Genomic DNA, 25,736 nt, shown 5'->3' with positions numbered 1-25,736 from the left:
ACAGAGAAACAAACAATAGCACTCATTTGATAAAAAGTCAAAGGGTCAAAAGGGCGCTTGGCTGAGACGCTCCAAAGAGAGGACGACAGGGCTGCATACCTCCAACACAGGAAGGGACCTCGCTCATTTTGAGTACTTTAGAACAGAAACAAAAACAAGAAACAGGAATTTCAATCATTAAGTTAGGCGATAAATATCAAGGTAAAATGTGTCTCAAATTACACAGGAAGGCCTCAACCAAATAAAAAAAATAATTACAAAAAAATATGTGTTCACTGCTGTTTTCTTACTTGTTTCTTACTTCTTACTTTGCTGAGCTTCCAAATTATTTACAGAAAAATAATTAAATTATAAAAAACATTGATTCAATTGTGGTGATATTTTGCAATGCTTGGGACAAAATAGTGAAAATATAACAGTTTAGGGGAGATACTTTAGCAACTGGAATGTCTCAGTAAGCTAAATACAAAACACTTAAAGCGAATATAGCCTACTTTGTTTGAAAAGGCTTTAATTTAACCCCTCCCAGATCCCAAAGTGTGAAAATATGAACAGAATAAAGATGTAAACATAGTTACTTTACAGAACTTAAAACATATACACATATAGACAACTTATTAAAAATGTACAATAGTAATTGTGAATAATGACATTATTCTACCAGTGTCAGTGCAGAAAAATGTTATATAATTTAAACCAACCAGGAATTTTTAAAATCTATCAAAATAGACCATATTGAGACACAAAACACAAAACAAATAAGAGATCAAATAAAATGTCAATAATAAAACATAATCTCTCTCTCTCTCTTCTTCTTCTTCTTCTTCTTCTTCTTCTTTCATCTTACAAACATTCTCACAAACATGTGTAACCATACATCTTTAAACATGTATTATATACTTCTCGCAAAGACATATAAACACTTTATACTAAACAGGCAGCACAAATTATTTGAATCAAATATGAACATAATTTCCTTATGAATTAAATACAGACTTACAACAGCAGTTTTGTCATTTAGATTTATTATTTTTGGCAATAACTGTTAAACATGTTATTTGTGTGAAAATGAAACAGAAATTTGAATCACAAATGCTCATTGTCATTGTTTATTTATTTGTTGAATGCATAAATAAAATTCACTTACTTAAGCCTGCTACAATTGTACCAACAATACTAACAAAACCCTACTGCAGCTAGTTAATCCCATTTCAGACAGAGTTTGAAAGTGGGAACCTGACACGGTGCCTGTTTCCATTACAGAAGATTTTGTCAGTAGTCAGTAAACCTGCTAGCAGACATTAGCTATGGTTTTCCAACATGGGGGGCTGGGGATGAGAGGAAAGCAGATGAGATTCAGATGGCATATGCTGAATTATTAAATCATTTAAAAACAGTGGTTCTCAAGTCCAACGATTTGGAGACATTGCAATATATATTCTTTGATTTTTTCTCTGGGCTAACAAATCTCATCCAGCTAACAGAGTGCTTAAAATCAGTGTGTTAGTCCAAAACAGCAGGTCTTGTGTGGTGTTCCTGATTAGCACCAAAAGTGGTCAAAGGAAGGACAGCCAATGACAGACTCACTGATGTGCATGGGCAGCAAAGGTCATCCACTGTAGCACAAATTGCTGTAAAAGTAATGCTGCCTTTCTTGTGCGGTTCATGTCTAGATCAGGTCAGAGCTGTTTTGCTGGAGAAACAAGACGGATGTATATAATATTTGGCAAGTGGTTTTAAGGTTGTGGCTGAAGGTATGGTACATTGCCTGGTATACTGCCTGGAGGGCAAGAACTAGGACATAAAAACACATCAAAAATAAGTATGATAAATACAAATTAACAACCATAGATGTGTTTTCTACAACAACTCTAATTAAACAACAATTACCTAAAAGAAGTATGATTAAAACTCTGGCAATTAATTTTGTATTTTTTGCTGGAGTTTTAATTTTTGTAATCTGCATAATCTAAAGATTATACACAGACAAAACAAACATAACCACCATTTGGGTTGGACATTTGGAATTTGGCCTCCGCCATTAAACCATCCATGCAGTGTACACACACATACACATATAGTGATCAAGCACACACAGTGACAGTGAGCACACGTGCCTGAAGCAATGAGCACTGAGCAGCCAGCAACACCCATGGAGAAGAGAGTGCCTGGCTCAAGAACCCAACATCGGTAGCTAGTCTGGGTATCGAACCCACAACCCTGTCATCAATCCCCCAGTGCTATAACCGTTGAGACACCACTGCCCCAAACTATGCACACAGTATCTGAAAAGCTTATACACACAAACACACACACAAGCCAGACAAAAGGGTTATTTTGAGAAAGAATATTAAATCATGTTTAAAAAAATAATAGTATGAGATATCAAGCTCAATAATCTAGTGTAAGTGAAAACAAAGTGCCATGTAGAATATAGGCGAGGAAGTTTAAAACGAAAAAGGAAAAGGAAAACAGAATATACAAAAGATCAAAATTGGACGTCAAGGAAAGCAGAAAAGGCGGCGAGCATTAAGCCAATTACTAAGGACAAGGAAAATGTGAAGAACTGTTATGAAGGACTGAGAAAATATCACCACAGTAATGTTGAAAATCTTCAGGATTAAAATGTCAGCATCATTCCCAAATAATGTGATTCGCTTTCCTACCTGCAGAGTGGATGCAGCTGAGTCACTAGTTTCGGTCAGTCCTGTACTCCTCGGTATACTGGACACAATGTATCGTGCACCCTTTGGCACAGGCTGCCTAACTACCAGCTTTCCCTTCCTCGTCTCTGCCAGAAACAAACTGTACCAGTAGGCATCGTTGGACACCAGGGTAGAATCGGCTATGGTAGAGTTCCTCTCACTGATCACACTGTTCCTACATGGAGGAGCTGCTTTGCTGGGCTTGGGTTTCTGACACTTCAGTACGATGGTCACCAGTATGGTGATCAGTAAGAGAAATGACACCGATCCCAATCCGATCACCAGATAGAGGTTCAAGTCTGAAAAGATGTCATATTCAGGCACTTCAGTCATGTCTGCGTAGGTTTTGAGCGCGGTTTCCACTGTGGATAGTTTGATGGTGACTGTAGCAGAGAGCGAGGGCTCTCCGTTGTCTTTGGCGATCACCACCAGCCGCTGGTGGCGCGAGTCTCTGTAGCTGAACATCCTCATGGTCCGGATCTCTCCGTTGTACTGGTCCAAGCTGAATAAAGTAGCATCAGTGTTCTGGAGGAACTGGTACGTGATCCGAGAGTTGTGCACTGAGTCAGTGTCAATTGCAATCACTTTTGCTATCAGAGTTCCTTTATCGGTGGATCTCGGAATTTTCTCCTCCACCACTGAGCCGTGCGCGCGCCATGGAGACACTATAAGTGGGGTGTTGTCATTCTGGTCCATTATAATGATGTGAACGGTTACGTTGCTGCTGAGCGGAGGAATGCCAGAGTCTCTGGCCTCAATGTGGAAAAGGAACTCTTTCTCTACTTCATAATCAAATGTCTTTAGTGCATAAAGGTTTCCGTTCTCTGGGTTGATGGAGAACAGCATGGACATGGAGGTGTTCACTATTTCCCTTTCAATGATGAAATAAACTAGATACTGGTTTTCATGGAGGTCTGGGTCGTGTGCAGTAATGCAGCTCAGTAATTCTCCTGGTGCGTTATTTTCCTTCACCTGAATGGTGTAGAATGACCGTGGAAACTGAGGAACATTGTCATTCACATCCAGCAGTTCTAGAGTCATCGTTTCATTATCAGATAATGGAGGGGTTCCTCTGTCTGTGACGATAAATGAGATGTCATATTCTTGAACCTTTTCACGATCTAACGGTTCTGACACCAGGAGCTCATAATAATTATCAGATGACTCTCTAAGCATAAAGGGCAGTTTATCAGATATGTGAACATCTATTTGTCCATTTTCTCCAGAATCTTTGTCGCTTACACTGATCACTGCAATGACTGTACCTACAGCTATATTTTCCTTAACGGGACTAGTGAAAGACTTAATAGAAATTTCAGGATGATTGTCATTCATATCTGTGACTAAAATTCTTACTTTACATTTCCCTGACAGGGAATTTAGCCCTTTATCTGTTGCCATGATTTCCATGTCATAAATCCTGAAATCTTCATAGTTAATCATTTCTTTAACTCTGATTTCACCATTGTCTGGATTTAAGCTGAAAGTGTTCTGAGTTTTCTCTGACGTATACAAACTATATGAATACATGATTTCGGAATTTGACCCTTCATCTGCGTCTGTTGCATTTAATTTAACCACAATACTTCCTATGGGTGAGTTCTCCGTTAGGTTTATGGTGTAACTTTCTTTGTCAAACTGAGGGGCGTTGTCGTTGGTGTCCAGCACGCGCACAATGATGCTGGCTGTGCCAGAGCGCGTAGGAAGTCCACCATCTACTGCAGTAAGTATTAAATTATAAATTGCTTGTTCCTCTCTGTCCAGAGTTTTCGTTAAAACCAAATCTGGAAATTTTGATCCATCTCGTCCACTTTGAATTTCAATGCTAAAGTGGTTATTTTCATTGAGAAAGTACGTCTTAATCGAATTCGTTCCAACGTCAAGATCAAATGCATTAGTTAAGGAAAATCTTTCACCAGCGGGTGTAGATTCCGATATGTCCAAATGAATTACATCCCTCCGAAACTGTGGTGCATTGTCATTAATATCCACAATTTCTAATTCAATATTAAACATACGTATAGGGTTTTCTATGATGGCATCCAATTTCAAAAAGCATGTCGTTTTGGAGGCGCACAAATGCTCCCTATCTATTCGCTCTTGAATGTACATGTCTCCAGTCTCTTTGTTCACCTCAAGGTACTTTTTATTTGCCATGATCTCTAAACGCACCTTACGTTGGTTAAGCGCTTTTACGTCCAGTCCTAAATCAGTAGCTAGATTGGAAACAATGGATCCTTCTTCCATTTCTTCAGGAATGGAATAGTGTGTAACAGCAAACGCCATGTTAATGGTCGCAGTCAGAAAAAGGACGGAAACGTACCTTCTCTGAGAGTGAATAACGTCGTGCCTTTCCATAACAGCTGCGCATAAAACCTTACCGATGTAGGTAGTGATTTATCAGACGACAAACATGAAAATTTATTGTAATCACGCCACCAGCCCACGCCGAAAACGATAGAATAAGAAGCCCCAGGATTCTGGGTATTCCACAGTACAGCAAGACCAAAGCGCTGAACTGAAAATGCGGAACTCTCCTTGGAATGACGTGATATCATGTGGACTGCGTTAAAAAGGAATTTGTTGGTGAACAGCGACGCGTTGTGCACAACATTATACAAAGATCCACTCGATTCGTTTTCCCTAGTGGTTTAGAAATTGTGGTAACTACTGCATTTTTAGAAGATTAACTGCAGGTAAAATGAAAAGAATGTGCCAAAAAGTAAGGGTGCACAAATGTAAAGTAAACCAAAAAATACATGTGAAAGTTACACCAACAAAGCTACTTACCTGGAGAGTGGATGCAGCTGAGTCACTAGTTTCGGCCAGTCCTGTACTCCTTGGTATACTGGACACAATGTATCGCGCACCCTTTGGCACAGGCTGCCTAACTACTAGCTTTCCTTTCCTCGTCTCTGCCAGAAACAAACTGTACCAGTAGGCATCGTTGGAGACCAGGGTGGAATCGGCTATGGTAGAGTTCCTCTCACTGATCACACTGTTCCTACATGGAGGAGCTGCTTTGCTGGGCTTGGGTTTCTGACACTTCAGCACGATGGTAACCAGTATGGTGATCAGTAAGAGAAATGACACAGAGCCCAGTCCGATCACCAGATAGAGGTTCAAGTCTGAAAAGATGTCATATTCAGGCACTTCAGTCATGTCTGCGTATGTTTTGAGCGCGGTTTCCACTGTGGATAGTTTGATGGTGACTGTGGCAGAGAGTGAGGGCTCTCCGTTGTCCTTGGCGATCACCACCAATCGCTGGTGGCGCGAGTCTCTGTAGCTGAACATCCTCATGGTCCGGACCTCTCCGTTGTACTGGTCCAAACTGAATAAAGTAGCATCAGTATTTTGGAGGAACTGGTACGTGATCCGAGAGTTGTGCACTGAGTCAGTGTCAATTGCGATCACTTTTGCTATCAGAGTTCCTTTATCGGTGGATCTTGGGATTTTCTCCTCCACCACCGAGCCGTGCGCGCGCCATGGAGACACTATAAGTGGGGTGTTGTCATTCTGGTCCATTATAATGATGTGAACGGTTACGTTGCTGCTGAGTGCAGGAATGCCAGAGTCTCTGGCCTCAATGTGGAAAAGGAACTCTTTCTCTATCTCGTAATCAAACGTCTTTAGTGCGTAAAGGTTTCCATTCTCTGGGTTGATGGAGAACAGCATGGACATGGAGGTGTTCACTATTTCCTTTTCTATGATGAAATAAACTAGATACTGGTTTTCATGGAGGTCTGGGTCGTGTGCGGTGAGGGAGCTCAGTAATTCTCCTGGTGCGTTATTTTCCTTCACCTGAATGGTGTAGAATGACCGTGGAAACTGAGGAACGTTGTCATTCACATCCAGCAGTTCTAGAGTCATCGTTTCATTATCAGATAACGGAGGGGTTCCTCTGTCTGTGACGGTGAACGTGATGTCATATTCTGGAACCTTTTCACGGTCTAACGGTTCTGACACCAGGAGCTCATAATAATTATCAGATGACTCTCTGAGCGTAAAGGGCAGTTTATTAGATATATGAACATCTATTTGACCATTTTCTCCAGAATCTTTGTCACTAACGCTGATCACTGCAATAATAGTACCTACAGAAATATCTTCCTTAACTGGACTAGTGAAAGACTTAATAGAAATTTCAGGATGATTGTCATTCATATCTGTGATTAAGATTCTTACTTTGCATTTCCCTGACAAGGAATTTAGTCCTGTATCTGTTGCCATAATTTCCATGTCATAAATCCTAAAATCTTCATAGTTAATCATTTCTTTAACTCTGATCTCTCCATTTTCTGGATTTAATTTAAACGTATTTTGTGTTTTTTCTGACGTATAAAGACTGAACGAGTACATAATCTCCGAATTTGAGCCCTCGTCTTTATCTGTTGCGTTTAATTTAACCACGAGGCTTCCTATGGGTGAGTTCTCCGTTAGGTCTATGGTGTAACTGTCTTTGTCAAACTGAGGGGCGTTGTCATTCGTGTCGAGCACGCGCACAATAATGCTGGCTGTGCCAGAGCGCGCGGGGACTCCTCCATCTACAGCAGTGAGTATCAAGTGGTGGACTGCATGTTCCTCGCGATCCAGAGCTTTTTTAAGTATTAAATCTGTGAATTTGGACCCATCTCTTCCTGTTTGAATTTCAATGGAAAAGTGGTCACTTTCACTTAAGTAGTAGGTCTTGATAGAGTTTGAGCCAACATCGGGATCCACTGCATTATTAAGTGAAAATCTTTCACCAACAGATGTGGACTCGGATATATCAAGGTGTATTGTGTCTCGCCGAAACTGGGGGGCATTGTCATTAATATCGACTATTTCCAGTTCTATGTTAAATATTCGTTTCGGATTTTCTATTGTAACATCCATTTTAAGAAAGCATGATGAGGTTTTTATGTTACATAGTAATTCCCGGTCTATATTCTCTGCTATGAATAGTTCCCCGCTGTCTTTGTTTATGCCGAGATACTTCTTATTTGCGATAACATCCAAACGCATACTCCTTTTATTCAAGCTCATCACGTCTAAACCCAAGTCTGCAGCCAGGTTGGCAACGACGGATCCTATTTCCATTTCTTCTGGAATGGAGTATTGAGTAACGGTGGACACCGACTTAATCGCCGCAGCCAAAAGAAAGACACAAACGTACCTTGTCCGTGATTGTGCAGCAGTATGCTTCTCCATAATAGCCTTGCATAAAAGAGAGAATGCAACATAGAAGGATATTCCGAAACGACAAAATCAAATTACTTTTCAATATTCAAAGAAGCAAACCAGCAGAACCCACAGAGCAGCAAGACCGACGCGCATTTGTGAAACGACTGCTATGACCTCACTGGTAAGACAATGTGGTCGTGACGGTTTGGTTGCAGAAGAATTCGTTGGTGAACAGCGACGCGTTGCGCACGCGTCTGGAGAGGTTTATGGTGTATATTTTCTCTGATTTAGAATAAGAACGAGTGCACTGTACTTTCACAAGATTAACTGCGATCAAAACAGATGCAGAAATATTAACAAATAAACTCAGAGCAGAAAGTCAAATTACAATATCTACCAGAAACGCGCAAAATACGAAATGGTCACATAAAACTAAACTACCTACCTGCAGAGTGGACGCAGCTGAGTCACTGGTCTCGGTCAATCCTGTACTCCTTGGTATACTGGACACAATGTACCTCGCCCCTTTTGGCACAGGCTGCCTAACTACTAGCTTTCCTTTCCTCGTCTCTGCCAGAAACAAACTGTACCAGTAGGCATCGTTGGAGACCAGGGTGGAATCGGCTATGGTAGAGTTCCTCTCACTGATCACACTGTTCCTACATGGAGGAGCTGCTTTGCTTGCCTTGGGTTTCTGACACTTCAGCACGATGGTCACCAGTATGGTGATCAGTAAGAGAAATGACACCGAGCCCAATCCGATCACCAGATAGAGGTTCAAGTCTGAAAAGATGTCATATTCAGGCACTTCAGTCATGTCTGCATATGTTTTGAGCGCGGTTTCCACTGTGGATAGTTTGATGGTGACTGTAGCAGAGAGCGAGGGCTCTCCGTTGTCTTTGGCGATCACCACCAGCCGCTGGTGGCGCGAGTCTCTGTAGCTGAACATCCTCATGGTCCGGATCTCTCCGTTGTACTGGTCCAAGCTGAATAAAGTAGCATCAGTGTTCTGGAGGAACTGGTACGTGATCCGAGAGTTGTGCACTGAGTCAGTGTCAATAGCAATCACTTTTGCTATCAGAGTTCCTTTATCGGTGGATCTCGGGATTTTCTCCTCCACCACTGAGCCGTGCGCGCGCCATGGAGACACTATAAGCGGGGTGTTGTCGTTCTGGTCCATTATAATGATATGAACGGACACGTTGCTGCTGAGTGGAGGAACGCCAGAGTCTCTGGCCTCAATGTGGAAAAGGAAATCTTTCTCTATCTCATAATCAAACGTCTTTAGTGCGTAAAGGTTTCCGTTCTCTGGGTTGATGGAGAACAGCATGGACATGGAGGTGTTCACTATTTCCTTTTCTATGATGAAATAGACTAGATACTGGTTTTCATGGAGGTCTGGGTCGTGTGCGGTGAGGGAGCTCAGTAATTCTCCTGGTGCGTTATTTTCCTTCACCTGAATGGTGTAGAATGACCGTGGAAACTGAGGAACGTTGTCGTTCACATCCAGCAGTTCTAGAGTCATCGTTTCATTATCAGATAACGGAGGGGATCCTCTGTCTGTGACGGTGAACGTGATGTCATATTCTGGAACCTTTTCACGGTCTAACGGTTCTGATACCACGAGCTCATAATAATTATCAGATGACTCTCTGAGCGTAAAGGGCAGTTTATTAGATATATGAACATCTATTTGACCATTTTCTCCAGAATCTTTATCGGTTACACTGACCACTGCAATGACTGTACCAACAGCTATGTCTTCTTTAACTGGACTAGTAAATGATTTAATTGAAATTTCAGGGTGATTGTCATTCATATCTGTAATTACAACTGTTATTTTACACTTTCCTGACAGGGAATGTTTTCCTTTATCAGTTGCAATAATTTCCATGTTGTAAATTTTGAAATCTTCAAAATTAATAATCTCTTTTACTCTAATTTCTCCATTTTCTGGATTCAAATTGAAAGTGTCTTGGGTTTTCTCAGAAGTATACAGACTAAAAGAGTACAAAATGTCTGCGTTTGATCCGTGGTCTTTATCACTGGCGTTTAATTTAACTACAAGGCTTCCTATGGGTGAGTTCTCCATTAGGTTTAAGGTGAAACTGTCTTCATCAAACTGAGGGGCGTTGTCGTTCGTGTCGAGCACGCGCACAATAATGCTGGCTGTGCCAGAGCGCGCGGGCACTCCTCCATCTACAGCAGTGAGAATTAAATTATGAATAGCCTGTTCTTCTCGGTCTAGAGCCTTTTTCAGAATCAAATCAGCAAACTTAGAACCGTCTCGTCCAGTCTGAATCTCAATACTGAAATGATCACTTTCACTGAGGTAGTACGTTTTCACTGAATTTGATCCAGTATCAGGATCGACAGCATTAGTTAGCGAAAACCTCTCCCCCACAGTAGTCCCCTCTGATATATCTAGATGCATAGTGTCCCTTCGAAAGTGGGGATCATTGTCGTTAATGTCCATTATTTCAAGTTCAACGTTGAAGAGTCTAATTGGATTTTCTATCGTGACACCCAGCTTGAGAACACACGTTGTTGCGGACTTTGACGTACAAAGAGACTCCCTATCGATTCTCTCCACAATATACATTTCCCCAGTGTATTTGTTAACGTCTAGATATTTTCTGTTTGATGCAACATCCAAGCGTATTTTACGCTCACCGAGGGTTTTTAAATCCAGGCCCAAATCAGTTGCCAAATTTGCAACTACGGATCCTTCTTCCATTTCTTCAGGAATCGAGTAATGAGTTACAGTGAGGGCTGTCTTTATGACAACGAATAACAGGCAGAGAGATGTAACGTACCTTATTATAAAAGGCTGGGTATTCAAATTCGCTTCCATTGTTATGAGCTCCACGCGCAATAAAAATACGTCCAAAACGCCGCGAGGTATGAAGAAACAAGCAAAGCTTGAAATGTCACTCTGAAGGCTAAGGAACGACAAATAATGTAGCCCTGCGAGCGATTATTGCATGCCAAGTCCTCACAATAGGCAACTGTCGTTGCTCCTATTCATTCGTGGCAAGGTAGGTTTTGGCGGTGAACAGCGACTCTTGGCGCACAACATTAGCCTGTGCGTCTTTGTGCATGAAGTGTTACAAACAATATACTGCACAAAAATCCACTTTAAGAAATAAACAAAATGTTTAAAAATTGCCAATGTAGAAACCAATTGTATGAACATCCTAAAGCTGATTATAGTAGAAATCAGAAAGAAGATAACTGGGTATTTCAGATTGTAATCTTGTTTTGGACCAGAAATTCATGATATCTCAAAAGTGAGTACCTATTAGATTGCAAAAAAAAATTAAAATACAGTATGCAAAAAAACCTTACTGCGTGTGCCTTAAATTAATAATAGGCAATTCATTAAAATAAATGACATAAATAACAGCCAGAAATACTGAAATATTGTGCATCCTACCTGTAAAGTGGATGCAGCTGAGTCACTGGTCTCAGTCAATCCTGTACTCCTCGGTATACTGGACACAATGTATCGCGCACCCTTTGGCACAGGCTGCCTAACTACTAGCTTTCCTTTTCTCGTCTCTGCCAGAAACAAGCTGTACCAGTAGGCATCGTTGGAGACCAGGGTGGAATCGGCGATGGTAGAGTTCCTCTCACTGATCACACTGTTCCTACATGGAGGAGCTGCGTTACTGGGCTTGGGTTTCTGACACTTCAGCACGATGGTAACCAGTATGGTGATCAGTAAGAGAAATGACACCGAGCCCAGTCCAATCACCAGATACAAGTTCAAGTCTGAAAAGATGTCATATTCAGGCACTTCAGTCATGTCAGCGTAGGTCTTGAGAGCGGTCTCCACTGTGGACAGTTTGATGGTGACTGTAGCAGACAGCGAGGGCTCTCCGTTGTCTCTGGCGATCACCACCAACCGCTGGTGGCGCGAGTCTCTGTAGCTGAACATCCTCATGGTCCGGACCTCTCCGTTGTACTGGTTCAAGCTGAATAAAGTAGTATCAGTGTTCTGGAGGAACTGGTACGTGATCCGAGAGTTGTGCACTGAGTCAGTGTCAACAGCGATCACTTTTGCTATCAGAGTTCCTTTATCGGTGGATCTCGGGATTTTCTCCTCCACCACTGAGCCGTGCGCGCGCCATGGAGACACTATAAGCGGGGCGTTGTCGTTCTGGTCCATTATAATGATGTGAACGGTCACGTTGCTGCTGAGTGCAGGAATGCCAGAGTCTCTGGCCTCAATGTGGAAAAGGAACTCTTTCTCTATCTCATAATCAAACGTTTTTAGTGCGTAAAGGTTTCCGTTCTCTGGATTGATGGAGAACAGCATGGACATGGAGGTGTTCACTATTTCCTTTTCTATGATGAAATAGACTAGATACTGGTTTTCATGGAGATCTGGGTCGTGTGCGGTGAGGGAGCTCAGTAATTCTCCTGGTGCGTTATTTTCCTTCACCTGAATGGTGTAGAATGACCGTGGAAACTGAGGAATGTTGTCGTTCACATCCAGCAGTTCTAGAGTCATCGTTTCATTATCAGATAACGGAGGGGTTCCTCTGTCTGTGACGGTGAACGTGATGTCATATTCTGGAACCTTTTCACGGTCTAACGGTTCTGATACCACGAGCTCATAATAATTATCAGATGACTCTCTGAGCGTAAAGGGCAGTTTATTAGATATATGAACATCTATTTGACCATTTTCTCCAGAATCTTTATCGGTTACACTGACCACTGCAATAACTGAACCTACAGCTATGTCCTCTTTAACTGGACTAGTGAATGATTTAATGGACATTTCAGGATGGTTGTCATTCATATCTGTTATTAAAATAGTTACTTTGCACTTTCCTGACAAGGAATTCGTTCCTTTATCTGTTGCTAAAATTTCCATGTCATATATTTTAAAGTCCTCATAGTTTATCAGTTCTTTTACTCTGATCTTCCCATTGTTAGAATTTAAGCTAAAGGTCTGTTGAGTTTTCTCTGAAGTGTATAAACTGAAAGAATAATTTATTTCCGAATTGGATCCTTCGTCTAAATCTGAAGCGTTTAATTTGACAACCAAACTTCCAATTGGAGAATTCTCGAAGACTTTAATAGTGTAGCTCTCCTTGTCGAATTTAGGGGCGTTGTCATTCGTATCTAACACACGGACAATGATGTTTGCTGTTCCAGAGCGCGAGGGTTTCCCACCGTCAACAGCAGTCAGCAATAGATTATGAACACTGTTTTCCTCGCGGTCTAAAGGCTTTCCCAGAATTAAATCAGCCATTTTAGACCCATCTCTGCCTGTCTGTACTTTAATTTCGAAATTGTCGCTGTCACTCAAATAATAAGTTCGGATTGAGTTCGACCCAATATCAGGATCCACTGCATTACTTAATGAAAATCTTTCACCTGCTGAGGTAGACTCTGAAACGTCTAAATTAATCGTATCTCTGCGAAAATACGGGGCGTTGTCGTTGATGTCTTGTATTTCTATTTCAATGTTAAATATGCGCACAGGATTTTCCAAAATCACCTCCATTTTAAGATAGCAAATCGATTTTGAAGTGCATAGATATTCCCTATCAATCCTCTCTAAAATAAACAACTCTCCTGTGTCCTTATTAACATCCAGGTATTTCTTATTTGCGATGATATCCAATCGCACTTTTCGTCTACCCAGTGTAGTCACGTCAAGTCCTAAATCAGAAGCCAAATTAGCAACAACAGATCCAACCTCCAGTTCCTCTGGAATCGAATAGTGATTCACCGAAGCGGTTTGTTGAAGCAGGGCAGACAAAAAAAACAACGCAGCGACATACCTTCTCCAGTACTGTATCTTCATTGTTCTCACGAGATGCTTTTTGGCCAAGTGAATAAGCCAGAAACGAGTCAAAAAATGACGGAACACACGCAGACACTCAAAGCTGTCTAATTTAAATGTAAACTAAAATCAACCCTTCTCCATTCAGCTAAAATGGGATACAAATGGTTTACCTCCATGCACCCACATCAAAAGACATGACACAGACAGTCATGGCGATCACATGAGGAAAAAACAGTGTGTTTTTAGAGTGAACAGCGACGCTTTGCGCATGTTTTGAAGAAGTACGAAAAGCAAGACTCTGTAACAGTGGACACTATGAATAAAAATATAAATATCACGTACTGAGCTCATATATTAACTTCAAACATTTGTCTAAGAAAAAATGACATCATTAAAAACAATGGTGTGCTTATACATCGACAAAGCTGAAACCCGATGACAAAAAGCTCTGTTTTTGTAAATACCTGTTATGTGCCCATTTTAAAGTCTTATTTAACTGAATAATCTTTTATCCCGTCAGTTGTAAACTGACAGAATAAATAAATAAATATAAAATGTTGTGTTTTTCTTTTTACCAGGGATGGAACCAATTCTGGAGGGAGTCCTCAAGCATTTTATTTAATAATGGCTCAAAGTAAAAAAAAAAATCAAAACCTGCCACTGTACATTACAAACAGAAAAAGAAAATAAAGTCAATTTTAAAAGACTAAAATGCTGAAGTCACGAGTCATTTTGAAACCCAAGTCTTCCGTTGTAGAATCATGAATAATAAAATATAGAGAAAAATGTGGAGTAAATGTTCAAAATTATTTTGGAGTAATGCTGTGTATATTATTTAGATACAATTACACTTGCTGACTCAAAGCTTTGCATAGTTGTTATTTTAGTAGTCAAACATAAACTTGATTGCCATGGCAGCACACATGGTGGGGCGTCATGCAGCCGCTGTAAAATACTCTATGTACAAAAAATGTACAGACAAGTGAAAAACAAATTATACCCTATGTAAATTTTATGGTTTTATGGATCAGGATATCATAAAAAACTTGGTCTTTAGCAGGTCTTAAAACAACACACAACAGATTCCTTAGTGGCATTAATTATTTTAAAAATGAAGTAAAAATGGTAAAAAAAAATAATAATAATAATAGCTTGTATAACCATTTTTTGCAACAGTAACTGGACGTAATAATTTTCTGTATTATTTTATAAGTCTCTCTCATCATTCTGGAAAAAAAATGGACTCACTCTTCTTTACAACGCTGCCTCAGTTCATTGAGGTTTGTGGGCATTGATTTATGCACAGCGCTTTAAAGTCCCATTTTGATTGGGTTGAAGTCCTGTCTTTGATTGGGTCATTGCAACACCTTCTGACATTGGGCTTGGGACAATTGTCCTGTTGCATGACCCAGTCTTAGCCAAACTTTATCTACTGGGTACATTGCCTCACATTTGACTTTAGAATACTTTAGTATAGAGAGAAGTTCACGCTTGACTGAATGACAGCAAGATGATTGCTGGTCCTGTGCCTACAAAACCAGCCCAGATCCTCACCCCTAGACAACTGTTTTTGGTAGTTGGTATTAGGTGTTTCTGTGCTCAGTTTTTGCAAAAAGTGGTGCTCTGCATTATGGCCAAATATCTTCACTTTGGTCCCGTCTGTCCAAAGGACATTGTTCCTGAAGTGTTGTGGTTTATTGGAAGCAGTGAGAGTGTATAAAAAAGTAAATAAATGATGACAGTCTAGTAAAAAAAAACAAATTATAGTATTATTCTTCGGGGGTGAACAGGTAAAAGAATACCTTTAAAAGTACAGTTTTGAGGAGTATTACTGTAAGAAACAAATAAGGCATTATTCAGAAATATTTACAGTAAATATCAAAATTGATGACAAACGTTAGTAATCGCACTGGAAAAAGACAACATTGTGCTTTGCTATACCTGCAGAGTGGACGCAGCTGAGTCACTGGTCTCGGTCAGCCCTGTACTCCTTGGTATACTGGACACAATGTATCTCGCTCCCTTTGGCACAGGCTGCCTAACAACCAACTTTCCTTTCCTCGTCTCTGCCAGAAACAAACTGTACCAGTAGGCATCGTTAGACACCAGGGTGGAATCGGCAATGGTGGAGTTCCTCTCACTGATCACACTGTTCCTACATGGAGGAGCTGCTTTGCTTGCCTTGGGTTTCTGACACTTCAGCACGATGGTAACCAGTATGGTGATCAGTAAGAGAAATGACACAGAGCCCAGTCCGATCACCAGATAGAGGTTCAAGTCTGAAAAGATGTCATATTCAGGCACTTCAGTCATGTCTGCGTAGGTTTTGAGAGCGGTCTCCACTGTGGACAGTTTGATGGTTACTGTAGCAGAGAGCGAGGGCTCTCCGTTGTCCTTGGCGATCACCACCAGCCGCTGGTGGCGCGAGTCTCTGTAGCTGAACATCCTCATGGTCCGTATCTCTCCGTTGTACTGGTCCAAGCTGAATAAAGTAGCATCAGTATTTTGGAGGAACTGGTACGTGATCCGAGAGTTGTGCACTGAGTCAGTGTCAATAGCGATCACTTTTGCTATCAGAGTTCCTTTATCGGTGGATCTCTGGATTTTCTCCTCCACCACCGAGCCGTGCGCGCGCCATGGAGACACTATAAGCGGGGTGTTGTCGTTCTGGTCCATTATAATGATGTGAACGGTTACGTTGCTGCTGAGTGCAGGAATGCCAGAGTCTCTGGCCTCAACGTGGAAAAGGAACTCTTTCTCTATCTCGTAATCAAACGTTTTTAGTGCGTAAAGGTTTCCATTCTCTGGGTTGATGGAGAACAGCATGGACATGGAGGTGTTCACTATTTCCTTTTCTATGATGAAATAAACTAGATACTGGTTTTCATGGAGGTCTGGGTCGTGTGCGGTGAGGGAGCTCAGTAATTCTCCTGGTGCGTTATTTTCCTTCACCTGAATGGTGTAGAATGACCGTGGAAACTGAGGAACGTTGTCGTTCACATCCAGCAGTTCTAGAGTCATCGTTTCATTATCAGATAACGGAGGGGTTCCTCTGTCTGTGACGGTGAACGTGATGTCATATTCTGGAACCTTTTCACGGTCTAACGGTTCTGACACCAGGAGCTCATAATAATTATCAGATGACTCTCTGAGCGTAAAGGGCAGTTTATTAGATATATGAACATCTATTTGACCGTTTTCTCCAGAATCTTTATCAGTTACACTGACCACTGCAATGACTGTACCTACAGCTATGTCCTCTTTAACTGGACTCGTAAATGACTTAATTGAAATTTCAGGATGATTGTCATTCATATCTGTAATTAAAATAGTTACTTTACATTGTCCAGATAGACTATTAGTTCCTTTATCTGTGGCTATTACCTCCATGTCATAAATTCTGAAATCTTCGTAATTTATAATTTCTTTAACTCTAATTTCGCCGTTATCTCGGTTCAAACTAAAAATATCCTGTGTTCTTTCTGATGTGTAAAGGCTAAACGAATATAATATATCTGAATTTGATCCTTCATCCAGGTCCGTGGCGTTTAACTTCACAACCAGGCTTCCAATTGGGGAGTTTTCCATTAAATCTATCTTAAAAGTCTCTTTGTCGAATTTCGGGGCGTTGTCATTGGTGTCCAGCACGCGCACTATAATGCTTGCTGTGCCAGAGCGCGCAGGGGCTCCGCCGTCCACTGCAGTGAGAATCAAATTGTGAGTGGCCCGCGTCTCTCTATCCAAAATCCGTTTTAGAATTAAATCAGCAAATTTGGAACTATCTCTTCCGGTTTGTATTTCAATGCCAAAATACTCGCTCTCACTCAGATAATAGGTTTTAATGGAGTTCGTCCCTATGTCAGGGTCAACTGCATTACTGAGAGAGAAACGCTCACCCGCGGATGTGGACTCTGATATATCCAAATTTATGGAATCCCTTCGAAACTGAGGTGTGTTATCGTTTATATCTACAATTTCTATTTCAATGTTGAATATTCGTACAGGATCCTCAAGTATTACCTCCATTTTAAGAAAGCATGTTGTTGCTGTTTTTGAACTACAGAGAAACTCTCTATCCATCTTCTCCACGATGTAAAGCTCACCGGTTTCTTTGTTAACTTCAAGGTACTTCTTACTGGAAATAAAGTCTAGTCTCATTTTTCTTCTGCTCAGTGTTTTTACATCCAGTCCCAAATCCGTTGCTAAATTCGCCACAACAGATCCTTCTTCCATTTCTTCTGGGATGGAATAATGTGTTACAGCGGCTGCTTCGTTGATGAAAACAGTAAAAAGAAGAAAGAACCACACGTACCTCTGTAGCTGTATTTTCAATGAGTTCCCCATTATTTCACATCCAGAGCAAAGTATTGTTAACAAGATAACAAAAACGATCGTTTTGTGCCGATTTAAAAATTGCGTTACATATGTTCCTCTATGAAAAAGGTAAACATCCACTGGTCGAGACGAGAGGGTTGTGTGCTTTTGTGGCGTCTTTCAAAGAAACACTGAAATGGCGACTAAGCAAAAAAGGCGATTTTTAGAGAAGAGCGACGCTCTGCGTTTGTTCTCAGTAGGTGCATAAAGCTGATTCTGCCATCAGTGCTTACAATTCCTACCAGTTTAAGCAAATATATATTTATAGGTTTAACAGTAAAGTTAAACCCTAATGTAGATAAAACAAAATAAAGTGTTATACTTTATTTGTGATCTGTTGTTCACAATGGACCCATAATTTAGAACAGATGGAAGATTTTGTGAACTTCAACTAAAAATATTTAAAACGTTATTTCAGTGTTACATTTTTCTCGAGATTTTTTTTCTTACCTGCAGAGTTGATGCAGCTGAGTCACTGGTTTCGGTCAACCCTGTACTCCTCGGTATACTGGACACAATGTATCTCGACCCTTTTGGCACAGGCTGCCTAACTACCAGCTTTCCTTTCCTCGTCTCTGCCAGAAACAAACTGTACCAGTAGGCATCATTGGACACCAGGGTGGAATCGGCGATGGTAGAGTTCCTCTCACTGATCACACTGTTCCTACAGGGAGGAGCTGCGTTGCTTGCCTTGGGTTTCTGACACTTCAGTACGATGGTCACCAGTATCGTGATCAGTAAGAGAAATGACACCGATCCCAGTCCGATCACCAGATAGAGGTTCAAGTCTGAAAAGATGTCATATTCAGGCACTTCAGTCATGTCTGCGTAGGTTTTGAGAGCGGTCTCCACCGTGGACAGTTTAACGGTAACTGTAGCAGAGAGCGAGGGCTCTCCGTTGTCTTTGGCGATCACCACCAGCCGCTGGTGGCGCGAGTCTCTGTAGCTGAACATCCTCATGGTCCGGATCTCTCCGTTGTACTGGTCCAAACTGAATAAAGTAGCATCAGTGTTCTGGAGGAACTGGTACGTGATCCGAGAGTTGTGCACTGAGTCAGTGTCAATAGCGATCACTTTGGCTATCAGAGTTCCTTTATCGGTGGATCTCGGAATTTTCTCCTCCACCACCGAGCCGTGCGCGCGCCATGGAGACACTATAAGCGGGGTGTTGTCGTTCTGGTCCATTATAATGATATGAACGGTCACGTTGCTGCTGAGTGCAGGAATGCCAGAGTCTCTGGCCTCAATGTGGAAAAGGAAATCTTTCTCTATCTCGTAATCAAACGTTTTTAGTGCATAAAGGTTTCCATTCTCTGGATTGATGGAGAACAGCATGGACATGGAGGTGTTCACTATTTCCTTTTCTATGATGAAATAGACTAGATATTGGTTTTCATGGAGGTCTGGGTCGTGTGCGGTGATGGAGCTCAGTAATTCTCCTGGTGCGTTATTTTCCTTCACCTGAATGGTGTAGAATGACCGTGGAAACTGAGGAACGTTGTCGTTCACATCCAGCAGTTCTAGAGTCATCGTTTCATTATCAGATAACGGAGGGGATCCTCTGTCTGTGACGGTGAACGTGATGTCATATTCTGGAACCTTTTCACGGTCTAACGGTTCTGACACCACGAGCTCATAATAATTATCAGATGACTCTCTGAGCGTAAAGGGCAGTTTATTAGATATATGAACATCTATTTGACCATTTTCTCCAGAATCTTTATCAGTTACACTGACCACTGCAATGACTGTACCTACAGCTATGTCCTCTTTAACTGGACTCGTAAAAGACTTAATAGAAATTTCAGGATGATTGTCATTCATATCTGTGATTAAAATTCTTACTTTGCATTTTCCTAACAAGGTATTCACTCCTTTATCTGTTGCCACAATTTCCATGTCATAAATCCTAAAATCCTCATAATTAACCATTTGTTTAACTCTGATTTCACCGTTATCTGCATTTAAGCTGAAAGTGTCCTGCGTTTTCTCTGACGTATACAAACTATATGAATATTTGATTTCCGAATTTGACCCTTCATCTGCATCTGTTGCATTTAATTTAACCACAAGGCTTCCTATGGGTGAGTTCTCTGTTAGATATATTGTGTAACTGTCTTTATCAAACTGAGGGGCGTTGTCGTTGGTATCTAGCACGCTTACAATGATGCTGGCTGTGCCAGAGCGCGCGGGGACTCCTCCGTCTACAGCAGTGAGTATTAAATTATGAACAGCCTGTTCTTCTCTATCCAGAGTTTTTTTCAGAATTAAATCTGTAAATTTTGACCCATCACGACCCGTTTGAATTTCAATGGAAAAGTGATCACTATCGCTGAGATAGTAGGTTTTTATTGAATTCATACCGATATCAGGGTCGACTGCATTGTTTAGTGAGAACCGTTCGCCAGCTGCGGTTGATTCAGAAATGTCTAAGTGCATCGTATCCCTTCTAAAATGGGGCGCGTTGTCGTTAATGTCAAGTATTTCCAACTCGATGTTAAACATTCGCACGGGGTTTTCAATGGTTGCATCCAGCTTCAAAATGCACGTCGTTGCTGATTTACTGATGCAGAGATGTTCTCTATCGATCCTCTCTGCGATGAAAATCTCGCCTGTCTCTTTGTTAATTTCCAGGTATTTCTTATTAGACAATGAATCCAGCCTTATCTTCCGTTTACTCAGTGTCTTAACATCCAGTCCAAGATCGGTTGCTAAATTGGCTACCACAGAGCCTTCCTCCATTTCCTCAGGAATAGAATAATGGGTAACAGCTGATGCTTCATTTAAGACGGAGAAGAACAGAACAGCGACAACGTACCTTTTCATCATATGACATCTTCTGCGAGCATCCATTGTTAGATATATATTCCAGTAAACATTATAAGTCAAAATAATCAATAACAAACATGAGAGTGACAAATTCGACACAGGAATGTGTACCGTTTCACTCCACAGTTAAAGCTACATTAGGGTTTAAAACCAAAGAACCATTACACTAACACTAAAGACCGTTCGTAGACGGTCGCTAACAAAGAAGATATGTCACCTCCCAATGGGTGGTTAGGCAACCAGTACAAAAGTTGGATTCGCGTTTGTTGGAAAACAGCGACACTGTGCGCATTTTTTTGCACGATACACCAAAAGTCCTGTATATTGCAGTAAAAATGCCATGATTAGGGCAGGGGAGAAATTAAGGAGATTTTTAAATGTGTCAGAGATGTCAGTAATGCCAAAGTGAATAATTTGTACCCCATTATAACCACAGATATGATATAACAAGTACAGTTTAATAAAGACTTAAAATTTCTATTACACTGCTAGGCTAAGGTCCATAGACAAAACACCAAAACACAAGACTGGGTGCACAGACAACAAGTAAAAAGACAATAAACTCAGAATATGCATAATGCATTTACATGTGCAAATGTGTCCATGAAGACTGGGTGATTAAGACCCCAACTAAGTAACTAAACTGATAGAAAAATGGTATATGTAGATTAGTGAGGTGCTGCGTGTATAAATAAAAGCGAAAAGGAAAGAAAAGTAAAACAGGGAGTTCATTAGTGAATGCTGAGATAGACCAGTCTATCAGCTTATGTGTAGGTATTTGGCAATGTTTACGTAAATACCGCATGTGAGTTGATGTTTTTAAAATGATTAATTATAATGTTATAGTGTCTTTAAGCGCCCCTACCTGTAAAGTAGATGCAGCTGAGTCACTGGTCTCGGTCAGCCCTGTACTCCTTGGTATACTGGACACAATGTATCTCGCACCCTTTGGCACAGGCTGCCTAACTACCAGCTTTCCTTTCCTCGTCTCTGCCAGAAACAAACTGTACCAGTAGGCATCATTGGACACCAGGGTGGAATCGGCGATGGTGGAGTTCCTCTCACTGATCACACTGTTCCTACATGGAGGAGCTGCTTTGCTGGGCTTGGGTTTCTGACACTTCAGCACGATGGTCACCAGTATGGTGATCAGTAAGAGAAATGACACTGATCCCAGTCCGATCACCAGATAGAGGTTCAAGTCTGAAAAGATGTCATATTCAGGCACTTCAGTCATGTCTGCGTATGTTTTGAGAGCGGTCTCCACTGTGGACAGTTTGATGGTTACTGTAGCAGAGAGTGAGGGCTCTCCGTTGTCCTTGGCGATCACCACCAGCCGCTGGTGGCGCGAATCTCTGTAGCTGAACATTCTCATGGTCCGGATCTCTCCGTTGTACTGGTCCAAACTGAATAAAGTAGCATCAGTGTTCTGAAGGAACTGGTACGTGATCCGAGAGTTGTGCACTGAATCAGTGTCAACAGCGATCACTTTTGCTATCAGAGTTCCTTTATCGGTGGATCTCGGGATTTTCTCCTCTACCACCGAGCCGTGCGCGCGCCATGGAGACACTATAAGCGGGGTGTTGTCGTTCTGGTCCATTATAATGATGTGAACGGTTACGTTGCTGCTGAGTGGATTAACGCCAGAGTCTCTGGCTTCAATGTGGAAAAGGAATTCCTTCTCTATTTCATAATCAAATGTCTTTAGTGCATAAAGGTTTCCGTTCTCTGGGTTGATGGAGAACAGCATGGACATGGAGGTGTTCACTATTTCCCTTTCTATGATAAAATAGACTAGATATTGGTTTTCATGGAGGTCTGGGTCAACAGCAGTTATAGAGCTTAACGAAGCACCGGGTGAGTTATTCTCTGTGACAGATATGCTGTAGAATGTCTGTGGGAACTTGGGTGCGTTATCATTAACATCCAATAGGTGCACTGTAACAGTTTCATTATCAGACAGTGGAGGAGTTCCTCCATCTGTTGCTATTAAAGTGATCTCATATTCAGGAATACTTTCACGATCTAACGGGTCTGAGACTAACAGCTCATAGTGATAATCTGAAGACTTATTCAACATAAATGGTAAATTATTGCTTATACTCAGGTTAACTTTACCGTTATTCCCAGTGTCCCGATCGCTCACACCAACAACGGCTATCACTGTGCCGACAGGTATGTCTTCCTTCACTGTGTTCTTCAGCGATTTAATGGTGATTTCTGGATAGTTATCGTTCATGTCGGTGATATGCAGTGTTACTCTGCACTGATTGGAGAGCGGAACAGGGCCATTGTCTTTTGCCTCAATGTGCATTTCAAATATTTTCATGTCTTCAAAATCAATTGTGCCTTTAACAGTGATCTCACCAGTTTTTGAATTTAATTTGAACATGTCTTGGGTTTTCTCCGAGGTATAAAGTGTAAATGAATACGTAATGTCCGCGTTTGAGCCTTCATCTGCATCGGTGGCGTTTAGTTTGGTGGCCAGAGTTCCAATAGGAGAATTTTCGCTCATGTTTAAGGAATACACTGCACGGTCAAACTGAGGGGCGTTGTCATTCGTATCCAGCACACGAACAATAATGCTGGCGGTGCCTGAACGCACAGGGACTCCGCCATCTACTGCAGTGAGAATGAGATTATGTACAGACCGTTGTTCTCGGTCTAACGCCTTCATTAGAACCAAATCTACGTATTTCGTCCCATCGCTACCAGAGTGAATATCTATTGTAAAATGATCGCTATTGCTAAGTTTATAAGAATTTACTGTGTTGACACCAACGTCGGGATCAAAGGCACCAGGCAAAGAGAATCTCTCTCCCGGTGACGCGGACTCGGAAACATCCATCTCAATTTTTTCTCTTCTAAAATGTGGCGCGTTATCATTTATGTCGGTGATGCCCAGTTCAATATTGAAAATGCGCAAGGGGCTTTCAATTATAACGTCCAATTTGACAAAACACTTTGTTTTAGCCTGACAAATGTCTTCCCTATCTATTTTGTCAATTATAAACAGTTCTCCAGTTCTTTTGTTCACATCCAAGTATTTTTTGTTATGGAATATATCTAGCTTTACCTCTCGCTGAGCTAGATCCCCTACATCCAGTCCCAAGTCTGCGGCAAGATTGGCAACGACAGAACCCCTCTCCATCTCCTCTGGTATAGAGTAACGGGTGACAGACAAAGCCATCCTCCATGTCGTCGAAAATACAAAGGAAAACCAACACACACACCCTGACGTCTTCATCATCAATGCTTAATGCAGCAAATTTGTTATATGTAACGTTGTAGATTTATCTGACTACTCTCCTCTCCTCTCCTGGCCACGTTCTAAAGTACTAAATCTGTGAAATGCTCTCACTGAAGCGCTACTCGCTTCTCAAATGATAGAGCTCTGTGAGAATTAGGTCGGCTCATCTTTAAGGTGTTGCACCTTTTCCTGGCATTTCCTGGCCGACAGCGACATCCTGAGACCAGTGTGAGCGAAATGAAGCAAACTACTTATTATTACGTTAACAGAACTGCTGCGATTTTGAATGTAGACTATTGCCCTGTTTCGATTTTTTGCTGGAGTATTAAATAGTCGTTATGTTCAAGTAAGGTCCACAGTGAAGGCTGTTTTAGGGGAACTACATACTATTCAGCACCAAAGCTGTGAACAGCGACACCTTTTTACCACAGAACCACGGGTAAAATCTAGCCGAAAGAACTACTATATCCAAAACTACAACTGCTGCTAGTGCTAAAACTACTACTACTAATGTTATAATAATAATAATAATAATAATAATAATAATAATTATTATTATTATTATTATTATTATTATTATTTTAATAACAATAACAAGAAGAAGAAGAAAGAAAAAAAACTTTAGTCAGAGAAAAAACATATTTATACCTGAACACACCCAAAGCCAACAGAAACATATTTTCCTTCAAAGCATTTGGTAAAAATGACAGAACAGAACTTGTAAAATGATTACAACCATGTTATCTGTATTTATGCAAACAACTTCAGAAATACTTCAGACAACGATATACTGTTATTTCACTATTCCCTCACTTAAGTCCACTTAAGTAGGATCATTAAAATAAACTTGGCCAGTTTACTAACATTCTAAAATATCTAAGAGACATCTATGAATCAGTATTATGCCCACAAGATAAAGATAATTGTAAGTTAAATAACGTTTGTTAATTAAGTCAGTATGCCAAAAGGTGTCCCGAAGCTTGAGAATTTTAGTTGACATGTTGACAAGTTTTACACTGCTCCTTACATTTACAGGAACAGAATTGAATAAATTACTGCTGTCAAAAATCTCCAACGCATTCCTAAAAATCATGTTACAGCCACAGGCATTACTAACGAGTCATCCTCAAAATCACGTCACAGTTACAAGCACTACTGACAAGTCTGTGCTTAGATAAAAGCTTTACACTGATACAGTTTGAAGAAAGTTGAATGACGCATTTGAAGGATATGTGAGACCATTGCTGCAGTACAAGAATGGTTCTTTAGCTGAAGTTTTATGTTTAAACAGATATTTAAATCTGAATCCTGAATTCAGTTTCCAGTCCTGGATTTTGGTTTCGCTGGAAATTAAGATTACAGTTAAGGTAACATGTGCATTGTTTGTACTAGGCTTCGTAAGTAAAGCAACTGCCCTTACACAGTTATCAGATTATTAAAAAACTCTTCAAAACTTGGTCTCGCATTCAGTGCTGTTTTGAAGCCTTAGTAAAAACAACTGGCGCCCAATGCAAATAACACATGTCTACTGTGAAAGACAATGACATTTATTAACACAGTGTGAAATTAATGAAACTCGTTCTCAATGTAAAACATAACATTGTACAGA

The 25,736-nt window shown here is 40.9% G+C and overlaps 1 protein-coding gene across 15 annotated transcripts in view; it reads right to left on the bottom strand.

Annotated features, from left to right (window-relative positions):
* LOC140545513 (protocadherin alpha-C2-like) overlaps positions 1-25,736 on the bottom strand; it is a 32,317-nt gene that overhangs the window by 3,953 nt on the left and 2,628 nt on the right. The window contains exons 1-2 of one of the 15 annotated variants that reach the window (XR_011978274.1): positions 13,670-15,604; positions 100-135 (exon numbers count right to left, since the gene is read on the bottom strand). The exons of 1 other annotated variant lie outside the window; for it this stretch is intronic. Coding sequence is in view for 11 of the 14 variants with exons in the window: in XM_072668321.1 (XP_072524422.1) it covers positions 124-135; positions 18,499-20,901 (2,415 nt within the window). In the remaining 3 variants the exon portion in view is untranslated. 13 more of the 15 variants (XR_011978273.1, XR_011978275.1, XM_072668389.1 and 10 more) reach the window with 13 other exon arrangements.

Source organism: Salminus brasiliensis, chromosome 2, assembly GCF_030463535.1.
Source record: "Salminus brasiliensis chromosome 2, fSalBra1.hap2, whole genome shotgun sequence".
NCBI classification, from domain to species: Eukaryota; Metazoa; Chordata; class Actinopteri; order Characiformes; family Bryconidae; genus Salminus; species Salminus brasiliensis.
Note: the sequence above shows the minus strand (reverse complement) of the source record. Positions and strands in the feature narration are given on the sequence as shown.